Genomic DNA, 19,593 nt, shown 5'->3' with positions numbered 1-19,593 from the left:
GACAGAACTGGAGAGGATCTGCAAGGAGGAATGGCAGAGGATCCCCAAATCCAGGTGTGAAAAACTTGTTGTATCTTTCCCAAAAAGACTCATGGCTGTATTAGATCAAAAGGGTGCTTTTACTAATTACTGAGCAAAGGGTCTGAAAACTTAGGATCATGTGATATTTCAGTTTTTCTTTTTTAATAAATCTGCAAAGATGTCAACAATTCTTTGTTTTTCTGTCAATATGGGGTGCTGTGTGTACAAAAATGAGGAAAAAAAATGAACTTAAATGATTTTAGCAAATGGCTGCAATATAACAAAGAGTGAAAATTTTAAGGGAGTCTGAATACGTTCCATCCCCACTGTATATCTATCTATCTATATATAGATATATCTATATATCTAGTTATATCTAGATATATATATCTAGATATATATGTGTGTGTGTGTATATATATGTGTGTATATTATTTATTTATTTTTCATTGACGGCTTGCTCTTTCACTCTTGCAATGTGTTAAACATATCTTCACATTTCCTAGGTTCGGGAACTTTCACAAACGGCTGCTCTCTCTCGTAGTTACCGTGATGAGCTTGATGCATTAAGAGAGCGCTCACGACGTTCTGAGACACAAGTGAGCACTCTCACAGAGAGACTACGCATTATGGATTTTTATCAGCGATCCCTTCAGGTCTGTCCTCTCAAAAGCCCACTTACACTTTATTGGCACTATAAGTAGGTTCAGAAGACTGATGTGGAATATATTTGTTTCTAATAGGAAGAGAAAGAGTTCTCTAGGAGTCTGTTGGAAGATAAAGAGGTGTTAGAACATCAACTAGCTGCTGAAAGAGAACGTTCTGAGAGACTGCGCATGTGCGAAAGAGAAAAGCACTCACTAGAAGAGAGAATCAAAAGATTAGAAATGGTAAGATATATCTAGGGATGTTTAAACTTCTTGAAATTCTTGTGTGTATTTTCATATATATATATATATATATATATATATATATATATATATATATATATATATATATATATACTGTATGTATGTGTGTATGTATATTTATATACGCCGCACACTGCATCAAATTGGTCTGCATGGCTGTTGTCCCAGAAGGAAGTCTCTTCTAAAGATGATGCATAAGAAAGCCTACAAACAGTTTGCTGAAGACAAGCAGACTAAGAACATGGATTACTGGAACCATGTTCTTTGATCTGATGAGACCAAGATAAACTTATTTGGTTTGGATGGTGTCAAGCGTGTGGGGCGGTAACCAGGTGAGGAGTACATAGACAAGTGTGTCTTGCCTACAGTCAAGCATGGTGGTGGGAGTGTCATGGTCTGGGGCTGCATGAGTGCTGCAGGCACTGGAGAGCTACAGTTCATTGAAGGAACCATGAATGCCAACATGTACTGTGACATATTGAAGCAGAGCATGATCCCCTCACTTCAGAGACTGGGCCGCAGGGCAGTATTCCAACATAATAACGACCCCAAACACTCCTCCAAGACGACCACTGCCATGCTAAAGAGGCTGAGGGTAAAGGTGATGGACTGGCCAAGCATGTTACCAGACCTAAACCTTATTGAGCATCTGTGGGGCATCCTCAAACAGAAGGTGGAGGAGCGCAAGGCCTCTAACATCCACGAGCTTCGTGATGTCACCATGGAGGAGTGGAAGAATACTCCAGTGGCAACCTGTGAAGCTCTGGTGAACTCCATGCCCAAGAGTTTTAAGGCAGCGCTGGAAAATAATGGTGGCCACTGGCCACACAAAATATTGACACTTTGGGCCCAATTTGGACATTTTCACTTAGGAGTGTATTCACTTTTGTTGCCAGTGGTTTAGACATCAATGGCTGTGTGTTGAGTTATTTTGAGGGGACAGCAAATATACACTGTTATACAAGCTGTACACTTACTACTTTACATTGTACATTGTTTATATATATAAAACATTTTTGCTATTTTGGTTATGGGTATATGTATTATGAGACTAAACTATATTTCAGGAAAGAGATACAGAGTGCCAGCGAATGCAGTGTCTACTCCAGGACAACCTAACTCTGGCTGAGGAGATTCGAGAACTTAGGCAAGAGGCAACGCAAGGCTGGGAGAGAGATTATGAGGCTGACACAGAGACAATCTCAAAGTGGGAGAGAGAAAACTTGACTATCAGAGGAAAAGCCTGGGTCAAGCAAGAGCCACAAAAAGAATGTATGTGTTAATAAGGTTTATGAAAAAAATTGTATTCAATATTTGCATTTGTATGTGCTGAAGTTATATTTACCAGTAGGTAGTAAAATCTATTGTGACCTTTTATGATTTGAAGCAACATTAACCATTTTAACTTGCCAGGTGACTTGACTGTTCTATTCTACCTCAAAGTTAAAGAGGTAACATACAATAATGAATCATTGTCTGACCACTGCAATTTTACTCAACATAATCAGACTTTTTGATGTAAATGTCAAACAACTCTTTCCTTCAAAACTGGCTATAGTTGTTTTTCCTTAAGTTGAACCAATGGCAAAATATAAAAAAAATTGATATATGATGCAGCCTGTCAATATCAATAACACAGGAGTTGTTATTGCTTTTCTAAGTCCCCCATGAGATAGTTTTAATAAAAGAGCATTTTCACCCTCCCCCCATTTTTTTTTTAATCCCTGCTTACCTGGTTATGGGTCCTGCACAGTTAAGATACTCACCCACCCAGCAGATCCAGCATTGTCCTGCAGAATGCACTCTTTAGCTCATACTCAGCCCCACGCCGCCATCTTCTTACGTGACATCATCGAAAGGCGACCAGCTCTTCTGGGTTCATCCAGCAGGCATGATGTACCACTTGACCCCCCCCCCCCCCTCCTTCTTTGTGAATGAAGGACTATGCCTCCTGGGATATGTGACTTGTGATATCCCAGGAGGTAAAGCAAGCATAGTGCATCATTTGCATAGGTAAGTGACACGCATGGAGGGGCAGGCCAGAAAATCTTTAAATGAAAGAAAGAAAGGTAAACAAACAAACAAAAAAAAAAAAAAACGCTATTTGCACAGCATAGGGGAGGAGGAGTGGAGAGGAGGGAAGTTGAACTTGAGGGGGAAGATCTGCTTTAACTGTTGATCTTGCCAGTAGATGTGTTGATGTTCCACTTACTATAATGGCTTGGAACTCTGTTCATTTTGAAGTCACACCACACCATGTTGTCATAGGATATTCTTAGATCATTATGCAAATTTAGATGGAGATTAAAGTGATCCTGTGCTCACGAACAATAAAATATTTACATATTCCTAACAAGCATTAGAAGTACTAAAAAAAGCCCCCATTCATCTCTGTATCTATAAGCATTGTGGAGAAATAATTTTTCAAATTTCACAACACCGGTATTAAAATCTTAGCTTTGCAAACAGATCTTGGTAGCCTGACATGTAAATGCGCAGCAGAGGTTTCTAAGTTGGAATTTACATTAGAAACTTCACATTAGAAACTTCACATTAAAAACAACTAGGAAGGCAAGTGGGGGCTTTTTTTAGTCCCGGTTCACACATAGCCAATGCAGGAACCAGTGCAATTCCAGTGCGGGTTCCCGCATAGCATGTCACTCGCTGGTGTCTCACACTGACATCTGCGAACCGCTGCGGGTGTCAATGTAAAGTTAATGACACTTATAAAAAAATAAAAAGTTAATGACACCCCCAGATCGGTTCACAGATTGCAGTGTGAACTGTGAAATGGTGCATGAATCATATCACATACTGTAGGTGTGAACACCCATGTTATCTGATTCCAGTGCGGACCAAAAAAAGGTCCTGCACCATTTTGGTGCGAATGTGATGCAATTTCATCCATACAGTTTGTATGGCTGAATTCGCATCGCACAGACATTGCATGTGAAATGCACAGCAATGTGATGCGAATCACATGCAACTTCTGTGTTCACACCAGTCTGAACCCAGCCTTAAAGTTCTTCTGAGAACTATGTAAATGGTTTCATGCAGATAGTCAGTCTGTGGACAGGTGAGTAGTAAACAAACCAGTTAAAGGCCAACTGCAGCTAACACTTTCTAAGCGGTTAAGACAATCTGACCACCAAACCATGATGACCAGCTCATAGCTTGCTTTAAACATTTTTGTGTCAATTCAGAGATCTGACAGGTATATAAGGCCTGAAGTTTGAGCCGTGTTATTATCATGATGATGATGACTATGATTTAAAAATATCATATTTACACATTTATCCTTAGTGATTACTTACATTATAAATAACAGAACAAAATATGTGATTTATTTTCAAGAAATAACAATCTGTTTACTTCTGCCTCGTTTTAATATTTGTATCCAATGGAAAACTGTAAGAGCGATAATATCTGCAAAGCATTCTTGTTACCCTAATTTCATTTTCTAGTTTTAGACTTGAGCTCAGAACTATCCCAGGCTCTGCTGCGACTGGAGAAAGAAAATCATATTCTAAGAGAGAGGCTCCAGGCACTGACAGGAGGAAATTTGGAAACTGAAAGCATGGTACAATATCATACGGGGCAGAAGGAGCTCATGGGTCAGGTCTTGAAAAATGTACAAGCCACATGTGTCCGGGAGGTAAGTGCAAATTCCGCTATTTAGATTGTTTAGAAACAGGTATTAATGATATACTCTCAGATGACTATTAGGCCAAGTGCTAGTGCATTCTGTACGATAAATTGCTACCAAAAGAGGCATGCCAAAACTCAAAATATTTACCCAAAGGCAACGTTAAATGGAGAGGCAGGGACGTTTTCGACTAGGCAACATAAACGGTATCCTGTCTTACCTGTTTCTTGAGGTATAAAATATTTTGTCTAATGCCGCGTACACACGGTCGGACTTTACGGCGGACTTTGCCCGGCGGATTTTTCGACGTACTTTCCGACGGACTTTGTGAATGAACGGACTTGCCTACACACAATCCACCAAAGTCCGTCGAATTCGTACGTGATGACGTACGACCGGACTAAAACAAGGAAGTTCATAGCCAGTAGCCAATAGCTGCCCTAGCGTGCCTTTTTGTCCGTCGAACTAGCATACAGACGAGCGGACTTTTCGACCGGACTCGATTTCAACGGATAAATTTTAAACAAGTTTAAAATCTAAGTCCGTCCAACTTTTGAGAAAACAAAGTCCGCTGGAGCCCACACACATCGAATTGTCCGACGAAATCCAGTCCGCCGGGCAAAGTCCGCCGTAAAGTCCGCTCGTGTGTACGCGGCATAAGAAATAATTGTAGTTTAAACAATTTTGAGCCTATATAAGTGAATTGACTATAGTCATTTTGATCTTCCAAATTCATTTAGGAAATATCTGCTCTCTTTTTGATGCTTACGCTCTCAAATCTGGCTAGGGATCTTTGTATTTACCTGTTTTTTCAACAACTGCTTGCCTAGTCGAAGCCTCCAAATATTGTCTAAATATAAGAGGCATGTGTATTCTTAGTGGAATCTTGGTGTGCTGTGTTTAGTTGTTCCAGATCTGTGCAGTAATCTAGTGTGAAACTTTGCCTCTGTGCAAAGTCCTTATAATAAAGACCAGCCACTGCTGCTCTCTCTCCTTGTGTGGGGTTACTGGTCTTGTCCCCGCCCCCCCTCTTTCTTGCAGTCAGTCCATTGGGGTGGTTCTGTTGAGTCCCTCCCACAGCTCTGCTCTCTGAACAGGTTGTGAGAAGCACAGTGATAATTTCACTATTATTTAGTAGATTTATACCTTTTGTTGATGTAAAAGAATATATTTAAATAAAAAACGTTGTGCCTGGATTTCAGCTTTAATCTTAGTAATCTGATTTATCTTTTTTTTTTTTTTTTTTTTTTTTTTTATCTTAGGAGCCAGAAGGTGGCAGTTTAGTGGATAAAGATCAACATGGAGATGGAGATATAAATCAAAATGAAAAGACGACTCCCAAAGATGTTTTTGTAGACTTGCAGTCCCAAAAAACAGAAGAAAAACACTGTGCACCAAAAGGCTCTGAGCAATCAAATGTACATTTGGAAACCAATGCAAAGAAGGACATTACAGCGAAAAAACATGAAGGCGATGTGCAGCTGATTGAAAAGCAGTTGGAGGAAAGCACTGTAGACAATAAGAATGCTGAGGAGATCCAGTGTTTGAAGACACAGCTCGAACTGAGAAATGTAGAGCAGAGATCACTAAAGTTACAGCTGGAATCGAATATTGAAGAGGTGCAAAAATTTAAAACACAACTGGAGCTAAGCACTGGAGAGGTAAAGTCACTACTGACTCAGCTAGACCAGACTAATAAAGAAAAGCAATCTTTAACAACACAGCTGGAATCAAAATTAGAAGAGGTACAAATACTAAAGACACAATTAGAATCAAGCATTGGAGATATTCATTCATTAAATGAACAACTGAAATTGACTGCAAATGAAGTTCAATCTGCAAAGAAACAATCAGAACAAAAAGCTGAAGAAGTTCTATCACTAAAGGCAGAGCTGGAACAGAGTAATGGACAGGTGCACTCACTGAAGACACAGTTGGAAGTGAGTACTAGTGAGGTGTGTTCACTAAAGACACAACTTGAGTTCAGTGCTATAGAGTTGCAATCATTGAAAGCACAATCTGAACTAAATGCTCAGGAGATACTATCACTGAAGACACAACTGGAGTTAAGCACTCAAGAGGTACAATCACTGAAGCCACAGTTAGAACTAAGCACCCAAGAAGTACACTCTATGAAGACACAGTTGGAATTAAGTTCTAAAGAGGTCCAGTCTTTAGGTACCAAAGTAGAACTGGGTGCACATGAGATACAGACACTTAGAAAACAGATGCAGGAGAAAGAAATAGAAAATTCCGTCCACCAGAAACATATTCAAGAGAAATCTTTAGAGAATCAGTTATTAAAGAAGCAAATATATGACTTGAAAGAATCACATTCATTGAAACAGCACCTTCAAGAGAGTTCTGAAGAGATACTCTCTTTAAAAAAGCATCTAGAAGCAAGCACAAGAGATATGCAGTCTATAAAGCTGCATCTTCAAGGACGAGAAGACCACTCCATTAAGAAGCAGTGTGAAGATACTGCAATGGAAGTTGAGTCCTTAAGAAGGCATCTTGAAGAGAGAACTATAGAGGTACAAACTGTTAGAAATAACTTGCATCAAAGGGAAGAAGTAGAACAGTTATTGAAGAAACAGTTGGAAGAGAGATCAGGAGAAATACAGCTACTTAGGAAAAACTTAGAAAATAGGGAAGAGTTAGAACAGCTTGTAAAGAGACAACTAGAGGAGAGAACAGGTGAATTACAAACCCTAAAGAAAGGCTTGGAGAAAAGGGAAAAAATAGAACATTATCTGAAGAAGCAGTTAGATGAGAAAAGTAAAGAGGTACAGGAACTGAAACGAACCTTGGACAAAAGAGAGCAATTAGAAAAGTTAGTGGAAAGGCAATTGGAAGAAAAGAAAGGGGAAGTGCAAATGCTTAAGAAAAGCCTGGAAAAGGGAGAAGAAATCGAAGAGCTTCTGAAAAATCAATTGGAAGTGAGGTTTAAGGAGGCTCAAGAGCTAAAAGAAAACCTGGCAAAAGAGGAAGAAAGAGAGCAGCTGGCAAACAGGCAATTGGTAGAGAAAACAGTTGAGGTACAAGAACTCAAACAAAACTTGATAAAAAGGGATGAATTGGAGCAGGTAATGAAAAGACAGCTTGAAGAGAGAACAGGAGAGGTACAGGAACTCAAAAGAAACATGGAGAAGATAGAGGGCATAGAGCAATTAGTGAAAAGGCAGCTGGAAGAAAGTAATATTACCATCCACTTTCTTCAGAAACAGTTGCAAGACACTACCAGCGAAGCGCAGTTACTAAAAAGACAGCTGGAGGAGAATGAAAGAGAAAGGCAATCCCAATACAGAGAACTGGAAGAAAATTCTGATAAAATGATGTCCTTGCAGAGACAGCTACAGGAGAAAGATGCATCAATACAACTTTTAAAGAGACAGTTAATAGACTTGGAAGAAAAATATATGCAGCAAATAAAAGACCATGCAGTTGAGAATAATGATCTGCAAGCTCCAACAGCAGAGTCAACTTTACTTAAGCAACAACTCCATGAGATGTCTGAGCAAATAGTGAGTCTAAAGAGCCAAGTTCAGATTGCAGCTGAGAAAGAAGAAAGTTTATTACGAAAGATAAAAAATAGTGAAGCTGACATACAATCTCTTCAGACACAGCTTCAGGATAGAGAGGAGGAAATTCAGTCTTTGGGGAGAAAGTTAAATGAGAGCGTTGGAAAACAGCAGTCCATACAAAGAAAACTAGAAGAGAGTGACTGGGAGTTGCAACTGCTAAAACGACATCTGGAAGAAAATGAAGGAAGGAGAAAGGTCCAGCTGAGACAGATGGAAGAAGATGCAAGAGAAAGACATGCATGCAAGATAAAATTGCAAGAGAATGCTGAAGAAATACAAACCCTGAAACTACAATTGAAAGCAAAGGCGACTTTTGAAACTGCCCTTAACAAACAGATTCAGGAGAAGTCTGAAGAAATAGATTCCTTGAATAAACAGCTTCAAAAATGTTTAGAAGAAACTGAGTCACAAAAAAGACATCTGGAAGAGAGAAGTGGGGAGAACTTTTTGCTTCACAGACGCTTGGAGGAAAGGGAACAGTCACTGAAGAGACAGCTGGAGGAGAACATTGCTGAACTTCAGTTCCTTAGGCGACAGCTGAAAGAGTTTGCTGAGCAGGAACACTCATGGAAAATCCAGCTTGAAGAACATGAACGAGAGAAGCTGTCATTGAAAAGGCAATTGGATGAGAGCCATAACCAATTAATGGAAAGAAGTTTAAATGACAATGAACAGATCCAGCAGCTTAAGAAGCAGTTGGATGGAATAATTAGAAACAAAGAATCCCTTTCTAGGCAGACAAATGAAAGTAATGAGCAGTTACAGAATACAGAATTGCAACAACAGGTACAACAGAAAGATGAACAATCTCAAAGTCTCCTCAAGCAGCTTCAATTGAGCACTGAAGAAGCAGAAAGTTCCCAGAGACAAGTTAAAGAAAAAGAAGGAGAAATACAATTACTAAGAAAACGGTTGGAAGAATGCACAGGAAAGGAGGAGGCCTTGATAAAAGAGCTCAAAGTAAAAGAAATATCAGAGCAGTCACTGAAGGTTAAACTAGATGAAAGCATTAAACTGGCAGAACATCAGCAGAGACAACTGTATGAAAGTTCTGAAGATGTTCAGTCTCTTAAAAGACAACTAGAACATAGAAATGGAGAAAAGACAACACACAAGAGAAAAATTGAAAACAAAACCGAGAGCTCCGGTCAAAATACAGAACCAAGGAAGAAAAATCAAGAGGAACAAGTAAACCAACTGCTTGGTGGTGGAAAGCAATACAAAACAATCGAACAAGTTAAAGAAAACATTGCTTCTATAGCTGCATCCTCTGAGTCTTCTTCTAAACTCAAATCTTTATGGACCACAAGTTCTGTTCCTTTGTTTCCAGTGTTTTCTCCATCTACTCCAGTGGCATCTCCAGCCTCTGAATATGCCCTTTCCATTCCTTCATCACCATCAACAACTATGTCAGGACAACCTCCTGTATCCACCACAACAGCACTTCAAACGACTCCATCTGATATGTTTGAATCTCTTCCTCTAGTAAAACCTGCATCTGAAACTATCCCAGCTGCTACTGAGTCCCCTTTGTCGCTGCTTCTGCTGGAATTACATAGTGTGCGCAGAGAGAGGTCAGAACTTCAGGGGCGTTACGACTCCCTCCTCAGAGACCTACAGAGACAAGAAGGGGAGCTAGAACGTATGCAAAGAGAGCTGCGCAAAGGCCGAAGTGCTATGAGGCTGCTGAAGCAAGAACAACGGGACCTACAAGACAGGTAAGAAAGCAAAGAGACTATTAAATGGTGCATTGGTTACAAGAGACATTTATCTGATGAAGACAAGGCAGAAACACTTGTGTTTAGCCAAAAAATATATAAAACACATTTTGCTACATGTAAATACAGGGGGAACAATTATTACCAAAAAGTTTTGATTTTTTTTCTGCTTTTTAATTAAATATACTATACGTGTTCACGTGGGCCCTGAGTCCCTGTAAATGAAACAGGAAGTCCAAATTTTGAAGCGTTTTTCTGTTTGTTCTCTGACATCGCTGTTATCTGCTCCCATAAATTGTATGTCAGCTACACGATCCAACCATTGTTCAATAGTAGGTGGAGAAGGTTTCTTCCACATGGCAGGTATACAAGCCTTTGCTGCGTTAAGCCGATGTCTCAGGTGAGTTTTTGTAGCATTGGATGGACAGGTAATGTGGAATGAGCATGTCACTAGATCTCCCACAAGAGACACATTTGTCACCTTATAAATCGATTTGAGCCCTGCAGTCCAGAAGTCCTGTAGAGCCGGACAATCCCAGAATATGTGAAGTAGAGTGCCTTTGTTTTAATTGCATCTCTAGCAGACAGAGTATAATTGGGGACCAACTTTATGTAGGATTTGGGAGGTCCTGTACCACCTTGACATAATTTTGTAGCCATTCTCTTGGTAGTTGTTAACTATAAATGCTTTATGGGTAAAGATGTGTATCCTATCTTTTTGGGTTTGTTAAAATGTTCTCTGCAAGTCACCCTCCCACTTCCACAGAAAGGAATGGTTGCATGGTTGCATGTCTGAGGTCAACATAATGTAAAACAGGGGCAAGGTATGCGCAGAGGGGTGCTATTCTGGCAGAACTGTTCCAGCAAGGTGAATGGGCTTAATGTTTGGAGTAGGTTGAATATTGCTCGTATGCGGGAGCCCAATTGTTTACATCTGAGAAAATCCAGTTTGGAACTGTATATGGCCTGTATCGCTACCTCGGACATCAGTTTGTTTTGGGCGCGTGTGGTAAGAATATGGAACTGAAGATCTGTCTTGTTGTGAGAGAACTGTGGAGTACTCAAGATTGGTATCAATGGGCCGAGGGCTGGGGACAGACTGATATTTTTGAATAGTGTTCTGAGTACCAAGTCCGAGATGGTCACTCCTATTAGTATAAGGTCTAAAGTTGCAGTGGATTGGGAAGGAGGGATCCTTGTCCAAGGCAAACCCTTCAAGAGGAAGGCGATGCTAGCTTGTTCTAGATCTATCCTGGGTTTACAGTGCCTTGCAAATGTATTCACCCCCTTGGCTTTTTACCTATTTTGTTACATTACAGCCTTTAGTTCAGTGTTTTTTTAATCTGAATTATATGTCATGGATCAGAACACAATAGTCTAAGTTGGTTAGTAAAATTAGAAAAATATATACATAAAACTATTTTTCAGAAATAAAAAAATGATCATTGGCATGTGCGTCTGTATTCACCCCCTTTGTTATGAAACCCATAAAAAGCTCTGGTGCAACCAATTACCTTCAGAAGTCACATAATTAGTGAAATGATGTCCACCTGTGTGTCACATGATCTGTCATTACATATACACACCTTTTTGAAAGGCCCCATAGGCTGCAACACCTAAGCAAGAGGCACCACTAACCAAACACTGCCAGGAAGACCAAGGAACCCTCCAAACAAGTAAGGGACAATGCTGAGAAGTACAAGTCAGGGTTAGGTTATAAAAAAATATCCAAATCTTTGAAGATCCCTAGGAGCACCATCAAATCTATCATAACCAAATAGAAAGAACATGGCACAACAGTAAACCTGCCAAGAGACAGCCGCACACCAAAACTCACGGACCAGGCAAGGAGGGCATTAATCAGAGAGGCAGCACAGAGACCTAGGGTAACCCTGGAGGAGCTGCAGAGTTCCACAACAGAGACTGGAGTATCTGTGCATAGGACGACAATAAGCTGTACGCTCCATAGAGTTAGGCTTTATGGCAGAGTGGCCAAAAGAAAGCCATTACTTTCAGCAAAAAACAAAATGGCACGTTTTGAGTTCGCGAAATGGCATGTGGGAGACTCCCAAAATGTATGGAGGAAGGTGCTCTGGTCTGATGAGACTAAAATTTAACTTTTTGGCCATCAAAGAAAACGCTATGTCTGGCGCAAACCCAACACATCACATTACCCAAAGAACATCATCCCCACAGTGAAACATAGTGGTGGCAGCATTATGCTGGGGGGATGTTTTTCAGCAGTGGGACTGGGAAACTGGTAAGAGTTGAGGGAAAGATGGATGGTGCTAAATACAGGAATATTCTTGAGCAAAACCTGTACCACTCTGTGTGTGATTTGAGGCTAGGACGGAGGTTCACCTTCCAGCAAGACAATGACCCCAAACACACTGCTAAAGCAACACTTGAGTGGTTTAAGGGGAAACATGTAAATGTGTTTGAATGGCCTAGTCAAAGCCCAGACCTCAATCCGATAGAAAATCTGTGGTCAGACTTAAAGATTGCTGTTCACAAGCACAAACCATCCAACTTGAAGGAGCTGGAGCAGTTTTGCGAGGAGGAATGGGCAAAAATCCCAGTGGTAAGATGTGGCAAGCTCATAGAGAATTATCCAAAGCGACTTGGACCTGTGATAGCCACAAAAGGTGGCTCTACAAAGTATTGACTTTAGGGGGGTGAATAGTTATGCACATTGACCTTTTCTGTTATTTTGTCCTATTTGTTGTTTGCTTCATAATAAAAAAAAAAATCTTCAAAGTTGTGGGCATGTTCTGTACATTAAATAATACAAATCCTCAAACAATCCATGTTAATTCCAGGTTGTGAGGCAACAAAACATGAAAAACGCCAAGGGGGTGAATACTTTTGCAAGGCACTGTACACCTTTTTTGGTGCACCAGTCCAAGAGTCTGGACATATGGACCGCTGCGTGGTATTTAACCGGGTTCAGGAACCCTATTACTCCCCACTGTTTCGCCAAAGTTAGGGTCGTTCTGTTTATCCTGGCCCTCTTCCCCTTCCAGAGATAGGAGAGGAATCTGGCCCTTAGGTCTGCTAAGAAACTGGGCAGAAGTTTAGTTTGAAATGTCTGTAGCAAATATAGTAGATGTGAAAGAACATTCATCTTCAGAACGCTGTTGCATCCAAATCATGTAAAGGCTTCTCTGTCCCATTTTTGGAGGTCTTCCTTTATGACTTGGCTAGGGGAGCGAAATTAAGTTGGAAAATTCCCTCTTGATGCACCGGGATGTTCATTCAGGGATAACAAATATGCAAATCAGACCATTTGAGTGAAAAAGTAGTTTCACCGCAGAAAGTTGAGGTGCAGTGACCCAGATATTAATCGCCTCTGATTTGGAAAGATATAGTCAGCTCCATAAATATTGGAACATCGACACAATTCTAATCTTCTTGGCTCTATACACCACAACAATGGATTTGAAATGAAACAAACAAGATGTGCTTTAGCTGCAGACTTTCAGCTTTAATTTGAGGGTATTTACATCCAAATCAGGTGAACGGTGTAGGAATTACAACAGTTTGTATATGTGCCTCCCACTTTTTAAGGGACCAAAAGTAATGGGACAGGTTAACAATCATCCATCAAACTTTCACTTTTTAATACTTGGTTGCAAATCCTTTGCAGTCAATTACAGCCTGAAGTCTGGAACGCATAGACATCACCAGACGCTGGGTTTCATCCCTGGTGATGCTCTGCCAGGCCTCTACTGCAACTGTCTTCAGTTCCTGCTTGTTCTTGGGGCATTTTCCCTTCAGTTCTGTCTTCAGCAAGTGAAATGCATGCTCAATCAGATTCAGGTCAGGTGATTGACTTGGCCATTGCATAACATTCCACTTCTTTCCCTTAAAAAACTCTTTGGTTGCTTTCGCAGTATGCTTCAGGTCATTGTCCATCTGCACTGTAAAGCACCATCCAATAAGTTCTGAAGCATTTTGCTGAATATGAGCAGATAATATTGCCTGAAACACTTCAGAATTCATCCTGCTGCTTTTGTCAGCAGTGACATCATCAATAAATACAAGAGAACCAGTTCCATTGGCAGCCATACATGCCCACACCATGACACTACCACCACCATGCTTCACTGATGAGGTGGTATGCTTTGGATCATGAGCAGTTCCTTTCCTTCTCCATACTCTTCTCTTCCCATCACTCTGGTACAAGTTGATCTTGGTCTCATCTGTCCATATGATGTTGTTCCAGAACTGTGAAGGCTTTTTTAGATGTTGTTTACCAAACTCTAATCTGGCCTTCCTATTTTTGAGGCTCACCAATGGTTTACATCTTGTGGTGAATTCACTCTGGTAAAGTCTTCTCTTGAATTGTTGACTTTGACACACATACACCTACCTCCTAGAGAGTGTTCTTGATCTGGCCAACTGTTGTGAAGAGTGTTTTCTTCACCAGGGAAAGAATTCTTCGGTCATCCACCACAATTATTTTCCGTGGTCTTCCAGGTCTTTTGGTGTTGCTGAGCTCACCGGTGCATTCTTTCTTTTTAAGTGGAAAAAATATATATAAAACACAAAGCGCTGTGATGCTAAATAGCTGATAATTACACATAAAACCAAGTGAGGCTGCTATCAAAAGAGAGTGTTTTCAGAGTCACTTAAAAATAATAAATAATGATATTTGAAGCGCTTCACAATGTGCATGAAAATGAATATATAAGAATAAATATAAATAGTCAAATAAATCCAGCGGTGAGTAAAAATTCCTAAAAAATCCAGCAATCAAAATAGTGTAAAATTATAAAAAATTAGTGACACCAAATGTGTAAAAAATTCACATAAAAAAACACATAAAAATAAATAAATAGATAGGGATGTATTCAGAAGGTTCAATTATACAGGTGTAGAATCCTGATTGGTATAGAGTTTTTGATCACTAGCAAAGCTGTTTAAAAACACTTGCTTAATTAAGGTGCTCATTGATAGTACCAATGTGTTTTTTGCTTCTAATCACAACCAATGTGAGAATCATAAACAGGCAGATAAGAGAAAAAACCAATCATTGTGCAATAGTTAGGATACCAAGGTACACAGGCAAACTTCAATCCACTCACGTGTGCCTTATAATGATAAGGCATATGCAGGTTTTACTATAGCAGTCAGCCGCCTTAGACAGGAGCAGATTCAGTGCAGTACACTGTGTGAAACTGCTGATCTGCACAGAGCGTCCTTGGCTCCTCCCACGCGTTACATCACAGTCACGTGACTTTTTCAAGGATAATACAAGCTCTGACGGACTCAGCTTTATAGCACAACAGCAGAGTGGTTGCCATGGCTACAGCATGAGTTTGTCATCATTCTGCTTCCTGCATAAACTTCAATCCTGTTAAAACCTACTTTTATTAGACATGTAATTCATATGAATATCGTTGGTTTATCAAAACCACGATTCAATGTGTAAAAAACGCAGTGTGTAAAAAGTAAAAAATATATCCTAACTATTGCACAATGATTGGTTTTTTCTCTTATCTGCCTGTTTATGATTCTCACATTGGTTGTGACTAGAAGCAAAAAACACATTGGTACTATCAATGAGCACCTTAATTAAGCAAGTGTTTTTAAACAGCTTTGCTAGTGATCAAAAACTCTATACCAATCAGGATTCTACACCTGTATAATTGAACCTTCTGAATACATCCCTATCTATTTATTTATTTTTATGTGTTTTTTTTATGTGAATTTTTTACACATTTGGTGTCACTAATTTTTTATAATTTTACACTATTTTGATTGCTGGATTTTTTAGGAATTTTTACTCACCGCTGGATTTATTTGACTATTTATATTTATTCTTATATATTCATTTTCATGCACATTGTGAAGCGCTTCAAACATCATTATTTATTACTTTCTTTTTAAGGATGTTCCAAACAGTTGATTCAGCCACACCTAATGTTTTTGCTATCTCTCTGATGGGTTTGTTTTGTTTTTTCAGCCTAATGGTGGCTTGCTTCACTGATAGTGACAGCTCTTTGGATCTCATATTGAGAGTTGACAGCAACAGATTCCAAATGCAAATAGCACACTTGAAATGAACTCTGGATCTTTTATCTGCTCCTTGTAAATGGGATAATGAGGGAGTAACACACACCTGGCCATGGAACAGCTGAGCAGCCAATTGTCCCATTACTTTTGGTCCCTTAAAAAGTGGGAGGCACATATACAAACTGTTGTAATTCCTACACCGTTCACCTGATTTGGATGTAAATACCCTCAAATTAAGACTGAAAGTCTGCAGTTAAAGCACATCTTGTTTGTTTCATTTCAAATCCATTATGGTGGAGTATAGAGCCAAAAATAAATTGTGTCGATGTCCCAATATTTATGGACCTGACTGTAGATCAGAAAATTAGATGGGTAACTATATCAGTGCAGCTCGCAAAGCAGTGCAGGGACTGAGACTGTCGGTGAGGCAAGAAAAAATAAGAGGTCATCTGTAAAGGTCTCAATGATGTCTCAACAGTATTGATAGGCCAGTGATGTCCTGTGCAGTAGACATGTGCAGAAGAGAAACATTTGTTTTGTTTTGGATATATTCGTTATGTTACTAACTTTGTTTCGAAATTCATATAGTGTCATTTCGGAATTCGTTTATTTTAGTTTTGTTTTCATTAAATTTAGTTTTGTTTTCGTGAAATTTCATTTCGTTTATTAATTTTCTAACGAATTTCAAATTTTCAGAATGATTTGAATTCGGATTAGTCGAAAAATGATAGACCAATTCGAATTCTGTGTGAAGAATAGCTGGTTGTTAAGCAGCAGGCCAGCTACCGTGTCCTTCACAACCGATGACTCATCAGCTGGCAACAGGCTTCCCCACTCTGCCCCCCCATCCCAAAGCACCTTCTCACCATGTTGATGGAGATAAGGGCCTCTTTCTTACAACCCTGGGCTGTGGTTGTGGGGGTCTGCGGACGTGGGGCTTATCAGAATATGGAAGCCCCCTTTAACAAGGGGCCCCCCAGATCCCTGCCCCCCTCCCCTGTGAATGAGTATGTCTACCCATTCACAAAAAAATGTATAAAAAGTGAATAAAGACAGTACACAAGTTTTTGACAATTCCTTTATTAAAGAATAAAAAACAATGTCCCCTGATGTAGATCCATCTCATCCTGACCACCGCACCACCAAACTAGAAAAAAAAAATCCTCCACCACAAAGCACCCCCATGTTGAGGGCATGTGACCTGGTATGGCTCAGGAGGGGAGGGTGGATGCTCGCTAATACCCCCCTTTCCTGGTCTGCTGGGCTGCATGCCCGGATAAGGGTCTGGTATGGATTTTGAGGGGGACCCCACACTGTTTTTTTTTATTTTGGCGTGGGTCTCCCCTTAGAATCCATACCAGATCTGAAGGGGGGGACCCCACGCATTTTTTTTTCTGAATTGTCTATTGCCGGCAATATTTTGTTTTCATTTCAACTCTCAATGGGGAATGAGTCATTGGTTGTTAAGGACGTGGTGGCCGGCTTCCTGGCCTGCTGCCTAACAACAAGCTATTCTTTACACAGAATTTGAATTGGCCGATCATTTTTCAACCGAACTGAATTATAATCATTCTGAAAATGTGTAATTTGTTAGAGAACAAATAAACTAAACACATTTTAAAGAATTTCAATTAAATTTGTTACTATTCATTCGGAGATACATCCAAATCTTCAAATAACCCAAAATTAGTCCGAAGTTGTACATGTCTACTCTGCAGCTCTAAGGCTCCATTCACACTAGCGCGTTTTTTGATGCATTTTGCATTTTGCAGAAATGCACGGGAATTTTTTAACATGGGTTCCTATGGAACATGTTCACATCAATGCCTTTTTGTTTCTCTGCATTTTTGGAAAGGGTCGGGGACTTTTTTTCATGCAGAAAGCAGCGTTTTGCATGTAATGGATTTCAATGGACAAGCATCAAAAACGCAAGTGCACCGTTTTTGCAGCGTTTTTGCAGCGTTTTTGATGCGTTTTTGATGCGTTTTTGCCGTTTTTTTTTTTTTTTTTTTAATTTTTTTTAAATTTTTTTTTTAAAATGTAAAAAAAAACTGTAAAAAAAAAAAAAAAAAAAAAAAAGCAAAACGCAAATCGCGGCAAAAACGCGGCAAAAACGCTGCTCAAAAACGTGGCAAGCATGAAAAAAAAACCTCCAAAAACGCTCAAAAGCAACATGCATAGGTGTGAATCGAGCCTTACAGTCCAAAGAAGGAGCTCCAGGGTCAGAATAAAGATTAGGGGGATAAAGGGCAGCCCTAGCATGTGCCATTACTTTTGGACATAATGCATTAACATTCTTAAAGTGAAATATATGTCTTCTTTTACACAAGTGTTGCTGCAATACAGTGTTTGTCTTGTTCATCTCAGAAGCTTCAGAGATTGTGGGTGCCAGTAGAATAAACAGAAATATACCTTGCAAATACACTATGTAAATTTTTTTTTCATTGCATTTAAATTCTGGCAGGTTTTCTCAGCTTTCTATAGAAAAGGAACAAGCACAGCAGGAGCATCAACGAAAACTGCAAGACAGTTTGGACAAGGTGCAAGAGATGAAGACTGAAAATCATAAACTTCAGGAAGAGCAAAATAGGTGAGTGAATCGGAAGGCATGCAGAAAATCCTTCTAAATAAAGGGGTGCAGAGTACAGTTTAGAAAGGGTTTAGGCTGGGTTCACATATGCTGCGGCTCTGTTCACAGCATGGGGTCCAGTGCGTCCCTGTTCACCGATTCAGGTGTGAATCAGGTCTGAATGTTTGCCTGAATTTGCTCCTGAATTCGCAACTGAATCGGAACCAAAGACACACAGGACTCTTTTTAAATGTGTTCCGCGGCAGCCCCAGAGCTGTGTGAACTGGCTCCATTGAGAGACGGTCAAACTCTCCTGTCATGCGAATTGGATGCGGAGAAAGCTGCATCCAATTCGCATATGTGTGAACGCAGCCTTAATATTATTGAAATGTACAGCATCATAATAATTCAAGAACACAAGATTCTATGATCCAGAAAAGCATGGCTCCTTCAAGGAATGGATCTTCTAAAAAACGGGGTGTGACTTAGCAGCTTTTATTTGAATTCAGAATTAGTAAATCCACTGACAACTGCACTTGCCTGCTGGTCCAATAGTCCACTTTAATTTAATGGCTGCAGCCAGCTTTAGGGCAGCCTATTAATTTCAATGGGCTGTCCTATGCACAATAAACATGCAAAAGAAGTCCTTTACCCTTTTTAAAAATCGTACCAAAACGCATGTTACTTGGTACACATGTTAGCAAGATGCATGGGGGTGCATGGGGTGCCCTTTATCTCTCCCCACTGAATTCTGCAGAGTGTAACTTCTGCTCGTTGCCCCCTTTTTTTTCTAAACACTCAGACAAGCTTTATAAATTCTGGACCATGAATGGATGTAGAGCATAGGAGACCGCAGATAGACAAGTACAACATATGTAGAAGGATTTGTTTCATCTGGCCGATCGCTTCACTGAGTATATGTAAGGGTTTACAACCACTTTATTATTCAACAGTAGCTGCCACATATCCTATTATTTTGCAATACCGAGTGACATGGTCAACTATACAGTGTATGGTCATGGCCATATTTTGGTCAATGACGTTACCCATGATGATGAGAGTGGTATTGGATTTACTGATATTAATTACAATTTTGTAAACGTGTGTCTATTTACATATGTTTATT

The 19,593-nt window shown here is 39.8% G+C and overlaps 1 protein-coding gene across 1 annotated transcript in view; it reads left to right on the top strand.

Annotated features, from left to right (window-relative positions):
* Positions 1 to 19,593, top strand: part of LOC141112477 (uncharacterized) — a 150,572-nt gene that overhangs the window by 90,629 nt on the left and 40,350 nt on the right. The window contains exons 10-15 of the mRNA XM_073605339.1: positions 528 to 677; positions 765 to 911; positions 2,000 to 2,204; positions 4,397 to 4,587; positions 5,841 to 9,880; positions 18,363 to 18,488. Of these exons, the coding sequence (XP_073461440.1) occupies positions 528 to 677; positions 765 to 911; positions 2,000 to 2,204; positions 4,397 to 4,587; positions 5,841 to 9,880; positions 18,363 to 18,488 (4,859 nt within the window). The remainder of the gene's footprint in view (positions 1 to 527; positions 678 to 764; positions 912 to 1,999; positions 2,205 to 4,396; positions 4,588 to 5,840; positions 9,881 to 18,362; positions 18,489 to 19,593) is intronic.

The sequence above is a fragment of the Aquarana catesbeiana genome, linkage group LG11 (assembly GCF_042186555.1).
Source record: "Aquarana catesbeiana isolate 2022-GZ linkage group LG11, ASM4218655v1, whole genome shotgun sequence".
Lineage (NCBI taxonomy): Eukaryota > Metazoa > Chordata > Amphibia > Anura > Ranidae > Aquarana > Aquarana catesbeiana.
Note: the sequence above shows the minus strand (reverse complement) of the source record. Positions and strands in the feature narration are given on the sequence as shown.